At 37.0% G+C, this 13,872-nt stretch overlaps 1 protein-coding gene across 1 annotated transcript in view; it reads left to right on the forward strand.

The window, feature by feature from the left end:
* Positions 1 to 13,872, forward strand: part of LOC108719737 (phosphatidylinositol 3,4,5-trisphosphate-dependent Rac exchanger 2 protein-like) — a 191,465-nt gene that overhangs the window by 163,637 nt on the left and 13,956 nt on the right. The window contains 1 exon segment of the mRNA XM_041567702.1: positions 12,002 to 12,104. Within this exon segment, the coding sequence (XP_041423636.1) occupies positions 12,002 to 12,104 (103 nt within the window).

The following is a 13,872-nucleotide window of genomic DNA, read 5'->3' on the forward strand; positions in this document are numbered from 1 at the left end:
AACTTCAATCACTCTTTACTGCTGTACTGCAAGTCGGAGTGATATCACCCACCTCCCTTCCCCCCCCCCCAGCAGCCTAACAACAGAACAATGGGAGGTAACGAGATAGCAGCTCCCTGGTAGATCTAAGAACAGCACTTAATAGTAAAAGCCAAGTCCCACTGAGACTGATTCAGTTACATTAAGTAGGAGAAATAACAGCCTGCCAGAAAGTAGTTCCATCCTAAAGTGCAGGCACAAGTCACATGACTGGGGCAGCTGGGAAACTGATAAATAAATGTCTAGCCCCATGTCAGATTTCAAAATTGAATATAAAAAAATCTGTTTGCTCTTTTAAGAAATGGATTTCAGTGCAGAATTGATGTGTTTTGGAAAAAACATGTTTTTCCATGACAGTATGTCATGACAGTAGGCTAGAAATGTTGCACAATATGTTTTAGCAGTGAGGGCCCTGCTAATGCCCCCAGTAACTCCCCATTTTCTTTTCTGCTGATTCACTGTACATGCTCTGTTCTGTTGTCACTTACTGAGCTTAGGGACTGACTCCCAAAACACTGAGAATATAGAATATAAAAGTCACATTCTCATTACATGGCACCATAGAAACACTCCGTAGCTTCTATTCAATAGCTTCAATAGCTTCTATGACAATGACAATTCTCATATTCTGCTTGATAATTTCAAGTTTCATAGAGCTCACTGAGCATGTGAGTGTCACTGGCACTGACAAAATCCATGATGGAGAGCTCCTGTGACCAAATGACTGGATCATGACAATGGGACTTTCTTAATGCAAGAACAGGAGCCAGAAATAGTGTAAAATGGCCACAGCATTTATTTACATTTTATCAAATAAAAAAAACAAAAATAGGAGCTTATCAGCCTCACCCCAAGGCAATAGTCAAAGCCAGAATTCCATAAGAGATCACTACTATGCTCTGCTGTTCCTCACATGAGATCAGCACTATGACATTATATCCACCACTGAGTTAGGCTGCCGCTACCTACAGACAGGATGGCCTCAAACTCTGCTACCAGCATGAACTGCATCTCTTACCATGAGAGAAGTTCAGCAGCCCTGCTGGCGATTCAGAATCTGCAGTGTGTCAATGATAGGAAATCCAAGCAGACTGCACCTACAACAAGCAGTATTAGTGTCTTTATCAATCAACCCACCATGCGGTCACAGGAGAGAACCTCCTTTCTCCCTCTTCTAAAATCTCCTGTGCAGTACTCTGGCAAGGTCCTACCGCTGCTGTGACAAATAAAACTTAAAATACATTATCATATATCCACTGTTTTGATTAGTGATGGGCGAATTTGCGTCGTTTCGCTTCGCTGAAAAATTCGCGGGCGTTTCGCGAATTTATTCGCTGATAGCGAATCACGCAAATTCGCCGCAAATTCGCGCCTGGCGAATAAATTCGCCCATCACTAGTTTTGATCCAGAGGAAGGCAAAACCCCAGCCTGAAGCCAGTTCCAATTATGCTTCAAGAGGGAATACATTCCTTCCTGACCCTGAAGAGTAGTTTAGCTCTCAAGCAATCACCACATCTGGACACACAGATAATACTCAAACTGCAGATTTAACAATACACCAAATCAGACAGGCCTGCACAGAGAATTCTGCCCTTCACATTTTGTTATATATATTTTATACCCAGATCAAACCATCATTAACATATTTTGCTTAAAACAATCTTATTGATCATCTTAATTTTAATTTTATGTCATTGGATTTTATTACTAAGCATCATTTGTTACGAAGCTGACTTTTATGCATTAGCTTGTCTAGACATAACTTCTCCTTTTTCTTATATGATTTATTGACTGAATTCTAGGGGGTTTTATGTGCCAAGCAAAACAATTTTGGTTCCTATTTTATACACTAGCAAGCAAGGACTTTAAGCTTAACCCTTTACTAGACACCTTTGTTATCTTGACCTGACGTTGAGGCCCAGTCAGTATATTCAATCTTAACAACCCCAATGGCAATTGGAAACATTCCCTGGTTCAAGCATTTGACATTCATTTTATATGAATGATACCATGCAGACTCTCATGTTATTACTGTATAACCATACCAAAACCTTAAGAAAGTGCAGTAAGGTCAATATATTTACAAGGCATTTATAGCCATATTGATTTTTATGTTAAAGTTCTCCTTTGACTGAACTGTAAGCCTCAGCAAATGTCCTAATTTCTTCAGCCATATTCCATGTACCATAGCAATGCTTGTGCTTTGGAAACCTTGCCTTTCAAACTCCTGAGGTTATGGGGGTAGGCTTCATAGTATATATTGAGAATGGCAAGTTAAATCACATTGTAAATATGCATCTCACAAAAGAAGAGAACACAGCAGAAAAGAACAAATAAAGCAACAACATCTCATAAATGGTAGGAAGCGAGATGGTCTTTATCTTCTCAGGACAGTTGACTTGGATGAAGAGATACATCTATGAGTAGTTCTGGGCTCTCTAGCTGCTACGCCATCTGTTATTATCATCACTCACTACAGGCAAAGAGAAGCAATTTAGAAATGATCAATAAGGAATATTTGTGAGGCTGGGGGACACAGCTGGGCTATAAATCCAGCTATATGTAAATTGCTGTTTCAGATTCCAGAAGAAAGATCTGTTTCTGGGGATTGATGTTATTTTTCCTTAAATCTGAAAACTCCCTGTAGTCAATAATAGCATCAGCAGGAGCCATTAATTGATGGGGATTTGACATAGCAGTGTAGGTAGCATTTTTAGGTATCCTTCCTCTAAGGCGTCAGGTATGGATACTCCTACTAAATGCAAAGATTTTATCACCTACTGTATCATGTTAGTCCAGGAGAAATCTGTCAGAGACTGAAGTTGGTCAGCATAACCTATAACAGATTACAGACCAAGTCAGGAGCTTATGGGACTGGTTTAAAAACCTTATTTGATACAGAACTACATTGTGCTGTTCATTCTGGCCTCTCTTAAATGCTTTGCATGAACTCATATTAAATTCTGATTATTGGCACGAGGACCAAACCTTCAGCCACAATGAAGGAAATGGATGCAGGAATTGTTACCAGAAAACAAACCCCATTCTGCCTGACTAGGCTTCCAGTAACTTCTTAGCTGGTGTGATTTGATTTGTATAAGCTTTATGTTTTAATGTCACTATCGACTATATATCAAGAAGACAAGAACGGGTCGGGTATCCTTGATATCACTGAGCTTCAACTTCCAACTGGCTGAGCATCCTGGGTGGGTAGATAATAGTATGGTGCACTGCGCCTAACAGGAAAAATATCGGTTTATCTTTTCATTATATTTTCAGAAAATGACAGGAAAATTGGGCAGCTGTCTTTGCAATACTTTGCTTATATTTAATGACTTTCTGGAGACCTGTTATTGCTTGGATTTCTTCCATATTTTCAGCTAAGACCTTTCTGACTTGAGTCCAAGACCTAATTAACACATTGGCTATTTCTTTAATGTTACTGGCTGTCTCTGAATTGTGCTACTTCTTCTTACTGAAAAATACAAACCACAGGCTGCAAGATAGCAGAAAAGCTGTTGTTCTGAAAAGTCAAAAACTTAGTAGTGCAGTTATAGCTATTTTTTTTAAAAAAAACCTGTAGAGACACTCACATGCAGTATACAGATAATATACGAGAGAGATACAGATATATTTTAAATAATGTCACCTTCAGTGAACCCCACCCCACTGCAATTGCAGATCTAGATCTGAGGTTGTGAACCTCATTTCACTCCACATATTAGGAGATAAGATCTAAAGTATTTTAATTGGGCTTGATTGGATGGATAGCATTGCTGCCTTGCAGTAGAGAGGTCCCATGTTTGATTCCAACAAGGGTCCTATCTGCAAGGACTTTATATATTCTCCCTGTGTCTGTGTGGTTTTCCTTTCAGACTTCAAATATGTACAGCCTGGCTCCTGATTATAGTGTGGCCATTAGGGCAGAGACACTCAGATTCAGGGAGATTAGTCGCCCAGCGACAAATCTCCTCTTCTACGGGTCGACTAATTTCCCCGAACTGCCTCCCACCGGCTAGAATGTAAATCGCCGGCAGGATGGCAATCAGTGTGATTTGTTTTCCAAAGACGCCCAAAGTTGCCTCAAGAGGAATCTAAATCGACGAGAGGAGGCAGTTCGGGGAGATTAGTCGATCCAAAGAAGAGGCGAATTATCGAAGGGCGACTAAATCTCCCCGAATCTGAGTGTGTGTGTCTCTGCCCTTAGTCTGTAAATGTGATAGTGATCTTAGATAAACTCCACTGGGGCAGGAACTGACATAGATCTGAAGATGAATAATACAGGATAATAATCTGGATATGTGTAATTAAACATAATAATGATCTACTAAGCAAAAAATAAATAAATTATTTCTATCCTGGAGTTAACTCTTCAATTTAAGCTACTGAGAGATATCCAGGGCTGTAGCAGTGTATTGAAATAAAAGGACAGTAACAGCAAAAATATTTGCTCCTAATACTCCAATATAGTTTATGTAATTAAGCTATTGTGTAGCCATGAAGGCAGCAATTCAGTTTTCAGTACAGCTGTAGGAACCAAATTTTCCCAGCATATAACACATGCGCGGTTTAGCACACAATGTAATAAATTTATTTTATCTTCTATTTGTCTTATAACCCATAGCAACCAACCAGCACATAGCACTTACTGGTCCATTGAAGACAAATATCTGATTGATTGTGACAGGTACATGTAGGCAAAGTTAAAACTTTTTACTACATTACATACTACGGCTTTAAGAGATAAACTTGGATATTTTCGGACAATCTACGCACCTATAGGATGAAAATGGCCCTAATATAACATAGGGCTGTTGCTGTCAAATATGTTTCTAGCTTTAAAAGTCAGTAGCTCTGAGTGTGTTACTAAGGTGCCTAACAGTTCCTGCAAGGTCTTGATTACTGTTTTGGTTGCAGTTAATCACTATGCAGCATGAATATTCCATCACAGCATCAACGTAACACTCCTTCCCACATACACATCCATCAGCCCAACCCAGCCGACTCAGTCTCCCAGTAATTACTGCTGCTGCTATAGTTCTGAATGTTGTATTATGCTGGCAAAGGACAAGGTGTGTCCTAAAACATTACATTTTATTATATGATTGATAGGAATTTTATGTTTTTGTATTGTATTTATTGCTATGTGTGCCTGCATATGTATACCATTATGTATACAGGTATGGGACCTATTATCCAGAATGCTCGGCACCTGGGGTTTTCTGGACAGGGGATATTTCTGTTATTTGGATCTTCATGCCTTAGGTCTACTAGAAAATCATTAAAACATTAAATAAACAAAATAGGTTGGCTTTGCTTCCAATAATGATTAATTATATATTACTTTGGGCCAGGTATAAGGTACTGTTTTATTATTACAGAGAAAAGGGAAATCATTTTTAAAAATGTGGAATGTTTGAATAAAAAGGAGTGTAAGAGGGACGGCATTTAGCATTTTCGGGATAAAGGTTTCCAGATAACGGATCCCATACCTGTATAATATAACTGCGGAAAGTGCTAATTCCCTCTTGTAACGCAGAGAAAAGAAGCTCATAATGGGAAATGTAAATGTAGCTCAAGGCTCAAGGCCAGGGTGTGCGAATATGCCATTAGGAATCTTTACAACAAGGATTTATTAAGAGATTTTCATATGATGGCTACAGGTACAAGACACATGTTGGTTGCAAGAATTCACAAGATCTATTCAGTTCATGAGATCTTTATAATGCATCGAGAAGAGCCACACTGTGTGTTTCTTACGATAAGTGTTTTTATGGGAAGGATAAGACACCAGTGCAGTAACTCATGTGCATGATGCAGAACCTCTTGAGAAGTGCCCCTGGAATTCCCCTTTCTGCTCTTGTATTAAGGTATGAAATTATGGAAAGATATGTTATCCAGAAAAACCCAGACTCCGAGCATTCTGGATAAGAGGTCCCATACGTGTAGTACTGGAACTTAAAAGCGTACATTGTATTCGTCACATTGTACAGTGTATCATTTCATTCTCATTATCAGCTACTTCTGTCTGCTTGTGGATTTGCAGCCTCAGCCCTTCTAAACTAAATGCAGATTAAATTCACATGCTGCATGACTACTTGAGAATTCATTAGATGCATGCTGCTCAATGCACAGGTTTAGTTTAGTCTTGCGCTATACATGTAAATGAATGGCTAATTAGCATGCCGGATGTGAATTAAAGGAGAAGGAAAAGTACTGAAGCAGTTTATTGCCAATAGATTAGCCACAACAGTGCAAGCTATAACACTATTTATTCTGTAGAATGCTTTACCATATCTGAGTAAACAGCCCTAGAAGCTCTCTGCTTGTTTAGGATAGCAACCATATTCACTTGGTGTGACATCACATCCGGCCTGAGTTTCCCTGCTCACTCATAGCTCTGGGCTCAGATTACAGCAGGTTGGGGAGGAGGGAGCAGGCGAGGAGCAAACTGAGCATGCTCAAGCCCTAGCCCTGGAGGTTTAAGCTGAAAACAGGAAGTCTGATACAGAAGCCCATGTATACACAATAGACGGAAAGAAATGCTGTGTTTCTTTTGACAGAAGACTCAGAGCAGCATTACTTTGAGGGTTTACTGGTGTATTTATATAGACCTTTCTGATAAAGCTTACTTAATTTTAGCCTTTCCTTCTCCTTTAAGCATGTGACTAAGTATAAAGTGGTGAGGTGACATCTCTTTATATCTTTGAGATAATAGGGGTCATGGGTTTATAGAACAGAACAGTCTGCTGAATTTGTCCTTGGTGCCTATTTGATTTGCTGTGATATAGATATAGATAGTTTCAGTATTGGCTTCTGATTCAGCTAAATTATGATCACATGTTTGACTTTACAGTATAAAATATAGAACCTCAGCTCTGCACAGCCCAGGGGCCAAACAGCTGGATGAACCCAACTTGGCCAACCATGTAGATGGCAGATTGGGCCAATGTCAACTCTTTTAGGGACCTCACCAAATGAGCAGATCTTGAACAGACTATGTATGGCCAGCTTTGAAAAACTAGTTGTAAATCAAATGCAAGAAATGTAAAAAAAAAAATTACAAAAGATATAAAGAATCCTTGTATTTTCTTCATAAGACATTTTAAAAAAAATATCTGTCTGGACATGTTTATTGAAATCTCAGAAGAAAGCATTAGTACACTCTGTCCCTATGAAAATGCAGCACTTTGATCAAAGTCGGCTCTTTGTGGTTAAAAGCCTGCCCTGTGGCCCATTTACTATAAATTATTTGGTAGCAGTTCCAAAGAATATTTCACTCAAAATTGTATAAAATCACTGCATAAAATTCAGAAATCATAGATGAAACATTCAGACTCAGTTATTACACTAAAAAAAATAAAAAAATCTATAAAACACAGCAGGGAGTTCAGGCCTGTAAATCGTACAGAAAGATGAGCAGGTTCCAGCAGAAAACATTAAATAATGGAGTATGATAAAAGCATGGTATGTACTGTATATACATTTAATAGATGTTCATGAATAGAAATACACAGAGATATAGACCCTGTAGATCTTCTGGCATAGACAGAGTAAAAATGCAGAAATGTAACAGACCTACAACAAATTTTTTAATAATAAAAAAAAAAATTTGGTCTTAAAACAAAGTCATATAACTGTCTTTATTCATCTACATTCAAGTTAATGTTGATTGCCTGGCATTTTATCTTTCCTTGTTATTGTAGTGGACTTTTGACCTATTGTAGACAATGCAAATGGGTCAGTGTGTGGTGCCCATGCAAGGGTATCATTTGAAAAGGTCATGGAAGGGGACCCATATTTTTTTGCTGTTTAAGTCACCCAGTATAACGTCTGGGTGTTGGTTATTTAAGCCTCCCTTCAATATGCTCCGTGAGAATAATTCAAACTTATGTTCCAAGAAGCATGCGGGAGTAATCTGCCCACCTTCTACTTCTCCTCTTCTGGTAGATTGGTGGCAGGTAACACAAGTTCAAGTTAAATAAGTGGTGGAAAGTATTAAAGCCCCAGTTTGAAAACCGGGAAAGTCTACCCACAACACCCTTTCCCTCCCTTCCAAGCATTCCCCAGTGATCCTACCTATCTACGTGGGGAGTGAGTGGGAGCTATTCTACCACCGTCCAACTATGCCACCCAACGCGTTTCTCTGAGGACTTGGCTTCTTCAGGGATATAAGTGTTTTACTTGGCCATGGTCACCTGACAGGGATACAAGGATAGGTCTAATGTTATTTCTCATTTAACAACTCCTCTGTTCTGTATATACTCTTCAACAAATATAAAAAGAACTGATTAAATATTTATTACTTATGAGGACCAGCTAATATATTTTGTAGCCTAAAACCTTAAAGATAGATTTTTAATACTTGTATATATATATTTTTTTAATAATTAAAAAGTAATATTCTATATATCTCAATACAGTGGTATTGCAAAGGTCACATTGTGAGGGCATTAGTATGCTTGAATGTTAAAAGGAGCACAGGCATAATATGGCTGTGCTTTTTGCCATGATAGTTTTGTGTTTGGTGCTTATTGCACCGACCGTTCATGATCTCACTAATAAAACCAAGGCTTTGTGGTAAAGGGTTTTTAATGAGATGTGGTGTGACTGCCTAATGCAAGGCAACTGTCCATTGGCTCTTGTGGGAAAAAGATTGTGGCCAGAATGTAACACATAGTCATTTAGCACATCTCTGACAAAATCAAATGCAGAGGATACTTCTATGTACATGAAATGGTTCCACTTTTTGCAACTTGACTGACTTGACTGACCACAGTATCTCTTATCTCTATCTTTAACCCACCTGTAATCTTATCGCTGTTATCATTTATATTTATAATGGAAATCCCCTTAAAGCAATCATTATAGGTAGTGACCCAATAGGCAAGAAGTTGGTTTGTCATTACTGGGGCTTTCTGCAGGCATAAAAAGAATAGCTCACTAAGTTGGCCTGTACTTTGAGATAACTTTAGGGAGGGATCCCCAACCTTTTGAACCCATGAGCAACATTCAGAAGTAAAAGGAGTTGGGGAGCAACACTAGCATGAAAAAATGTTCTTGGGGTGCTGTGATTGCCTATTTGGTAGGCCCTGTGTGGATTGTAAACGTAGATTGAGGCTCTGTTTGGCAGTACACCTGGTTTTCATAGAACTAAAATTTGCCTCCAAGCCTGGAATTCAAAAATAAGCACCTGCTTTGAGGCCAATGGGAGCAACATCCAAGGGGTTGGAGAGCAACATGTTACACACGAGCTACAGGTTGGGGACCACTGCTTTTGGGTATTTCCCTAAACAAGGCAGCAATCAAGATTGAAAATTCTACTGAATTGTTGAATAGTTGAATAGTGGCTCTTCAAGTGCTTAAGTTAAGGCCTACATGCCATTCTTTATTAAAACCATGGAGTTCCTATATGTACAGTATATTATATTTCTAGTTCTTTTAAAATAAAGCACCTGTTCCCATTTGCATATATCTGCTGCAACATTTTGAGATGGTGAAGCCAATTGCAGTTCTGGAATTATGAGTAAAATCTTTTTTTATATAACCATGTGCCTGTTTTCTAATTGGTTTTGAGTGCTTTTTAGCTTTCTTATTCAATATTTTGAATATCAAATACCAATGTTCAGTGATACCTTCTTTGAAGTTTGTAGATGCGGGTGCTGCTTTGTGAAAGTCACTACAAAAAACAGAACGGGAATTACAATATCACCACAATTATGTCTGGCATGCTAAAAATAGAAATGCTGTACTGATATTGCTTTGCTTTCAGATCAGTTTGTTTTAGAAGGTTCAAATTCTTAATTAATTAGTAATGTTCCCATTAACCCTGCTTTGTATTATTGACTTCTGCTCAAGTAAAAAGCAAAGTGATTTGCTAATACCGTTGCCTCCTAATTTGTATCTGCATAATAAACAGTCATGGAAGCTGTAGCATGCGTTGTTTCATGTTACCAAGCTAACAATTAAGCCCAGGTGCCACTATGTTCTCATTAAAACAAAATAACGAGGACATTTTTCCTGAGTCTGTTGCTTGGCTCTGGATATATACAATGTAAGGCTGATGAGGACTGCTAGCTGTTCTCCTTCTGTCGTCAGTGCCCTCATTACAAAGGAGCTGAAAATATACTATGAGCTTTTTGTTCTAACGCCGCAACCAAGTCATGGCATGTCTGTGTGGGTGCTTGGGGGCCCATCAATCTTTCGTCACTGCAATGCCCCATAGAGTTGTCAAGGCAACAAAAAAGCATCATTTTCTTAAAGGTGAAAACGTTTTAGAAAAAAAAACATTTAATTTTAAGTTTGAAAAATATTTCCATATTACTTTATTAATATCCCTGAATAACGTGTGCAACATATAGAGAACATTGTACCTCCTATATCCCAGGAAATCTCTATAATATGTAAGAGCCATAAATATCCTGAAATGTTAGATCATAAGAGTTCCTTAGTGATGTCGACTATTTTAATCAGTGATTAGTGATGTCATTTGTGTCACATAACTCTGTGATGCCTGTTGTGAAATATAAAGATGGCAGAAGTCTCCTTGGAGTTCTTTTACCTGTATAAAGTTCTGATATATCACATTATTCTGTATATACAGTATAAACAGTGTTTAGCGCCATCATCAGCTATGATCTGTGTGAAGGGACAACTGCTGCCTTTTTTTTGGTCATGTCATTTCTAATATCCTCTATTATAATATATAAATAAATAAATAAATATATATATATATATATATTATATATATATATATATATATATATATATATATATATATATATATATATATATATATAACAAACAAGGGAAAGTTGTGCTCACCACTATTTTTTAAAACCATTAGGCGGGGGTGCAATGAGGGTGTGACCACAAAATACATATAGACAAATACAAGAGTCCTCTGCACTCAACCCATTATCAATATATTTAAGACAGAGACATTTTGTGCATACTGCTACTGAAAAATGCCTTACCCTTTAAACAACACAGGGATTGTTTGTCCATATATCCATATATTGCAATATATTTAAGCTGGCCAACTACGTCAAAGTCATCCCATATCTGGCCAGTCCTACGCTTAATTTTCATCTGATTCATTAAGAATTCTATTGCTTAATTATACACTTTACAAAGGGACTAAGTTTTACCTGCAACTTACTAGCTGCTTTCAAAGTAAAACTCCATACTTGGCTGCCCTTTTATTAGACACCAGTGGGATCACCTGACTATAGCTGGGAGGGGTGGGAGCTATATATATATATATATATATATATATATATATATATATATATATATATATATATATATATATATATATATATATATATATACCAATAGTTTCCAAAACAGCACTCCCTATAGTGAAAAAATGTAATTTTTATTGTTACATAGTATCTGCTTCCAACGTTTCGGCCGAAACGTTGGAAGCAGATACTATGTAACAATAAAAATTAAAAAATTTTCACTAAAGGGAGTGCTGGTTTGGAAACTATTGGTGTTTGCAAAATTACCGTGCACCCCTCTCTTTATCTATATTGCCTTGGAGTGCGGATACCCATTGGAGAATTATAAATATATCGATTATGTTTTTATATGGTATATTAAAGTCATATTTTACATTCAAAGAATAATCAGCTTTTTAAACGTTTGTTTCAAATTTCTACACACACAACTTAGAACACAGTAATATCTTCTTATTTTAAAGGTATATATATATATATATATATATATATATATATATATATATATATATATATATATATATATATATATATATATATATATATATATATATATATATAGATATAAACCATCTAATCTCTTATGGCTAATCATACACAGAACTCCCTACAGATGATAACCCAATGCACAGTGACTGGCTGGGACTGGCATTGGGTTCATTGTATCTTCTAAGCATTTTGCCCTATTTTCTAACAATACTTTTTGCATTCTTTGCAGCTGCACTTTAGGTGTGACCCTGGAGCAGGCTCTTATACTTGCCAGAAGTCATGGACTGCCCCCACGCTATATCATGCAAGCTACAGATGTCTTGAGAAAACAGGTCAGCAGTGGGCGTCTCTGAATGCCTTTTAACTTACAAGTCACTCTATATTAAATTTCCTCAATTGTCATAAATCACAGTATTTAAAAATATAGCAAATGTTCACACTGTGCCGTTATGTTTCTGACTTTTTATTTGGATAGCTAGTCAAAGCATTTCAGAATTCATAGGGTAGACCAATTTGTACTTAATAACATAAAAAAAATCGTAGTTCAGAAGTCACCAGGGATAACACTCAAAATATATACTCAAAATGTTAAAGGTGTCTCTCTATGAAATGAAATGAACCTTTCCATCTTGTTAAAATAAAAGTTATGTTTTAACCTCTTTGTAAGAAATACAGTATGGTTCTAGACCCTTTCAGGAATTGTTGGAAGGCTAAGGGCTGTGGATCATTTTGGTATGTACAGTTATGGGATCTATTATACAGAATTCTCGGGACCTGGGGTTTTCTGGTTAACGTATCTTTCCATAATTTGGATCTTATACTTAATGTAAACATTAAATAAACCCAATAGGCTGGTTTTGCCTCCAGTAATGATTATTTATATCTTAGTTGGGATCAAGTACAAGGTACTGTTTTATTATTACAAAGAAAAGGGACTTTTTTTTTGTTTACAAACCCCTGGCTTTAGGCTGCAAAGTTGCGCTAGTCTATCTACTTCGCTAGCGAATTTTCGCCAGGGACACTTTTAGTAAATTGGTGAAGGGGTTAGTGAATTTGGCCCTATGGGAGACAGCCTTTCCGTAATTTGGAACTTTCGGGATAATGCGTTTCCGGATAACCCCTGTACTGCATATGTATGGCTTATACCTTATTTATGTGACTTAACATGAAACGGCACCAGAAAGTTCTGAGCTAACATCACTTTAACAGGTATTGTAATACAACTATTAATGGATCTTTTGCTGCAAGGCCTGATAGCATAAATTATTTCATCAATAGTCTTTGCTTTTTTAGTTCTAGAGTGCCAAAGCCATGTATACAACCATTTCACTGATAGCATTAAGTCAGCTTGAAACAACTGAATGTACTGTAAAGATGTAGTTATTTTGAAAGGAGTTAGCTAGTCGGTATTTAAAGACTAAGCAATGTACAGACCTTTATATAAGTCTACATGTCAGCAGCTGCTTATAGCTAAGGTTCTGTACTTACACTGAATAAATCTTCAACCCATTCTAGCCATGGGCTTATTACATACAGTATATATTCCCATTTGTGTAAATTATTTATTCCCTCATTGTACGAAAAGCTGAGTTGATGTGACTGATTGTAAATGTGGGCGAAATGTGGCCGAAATTAAATAGATAGTACAGGTATGGGACCTGTTCTGCGGAATGCTGGGGTTTTCCAGATAAGGAGTCTTTCTGCATTTTGGCTCTCCATACCTTTAGTCTACTAAAAAATTATACCCTAATTAAACCTAATAGGGTTGTTTGCCTCCAATAAGGATTAATGATATGTTAGCTGGGTCCATTACAAGGTACTGTTTTATTCATATAGAGAAAAAGGAAATCATTTTTAAAAATTTGAATTATTTGTTTAAAATGGGGTCTATGGGAGATTGCCTTCCCGTCAGTCATAGCTTTCTGGATAACCGGTTTCCAGATAATGGACCCATACCTGTACTTTCATCTACATTTCCTTAAGCGTTATGTGTATTTTTTAATTCTTTTAATAGATCTTTTTATATAATTTTTATATCAAATGTATATATTTATATAGGAATAAAAAGAGTCTCCAGTTTAGGAGGAGAGTAAATGCTTT

This window comes from Xenopus laevis, chromosome 6S, assembly GCF_017654675.1.
Source record: "Xenopus laevis strain J_2021 chromosome 6S, Xenopus_laevis_v10.1, whole genome shotgun sequence".
Lineage (NCBI taxonomy): Eukaryota > Metazoa > Chordata > Amphibia > Anura > Pipidae > Xenopus > Xenopus laevis.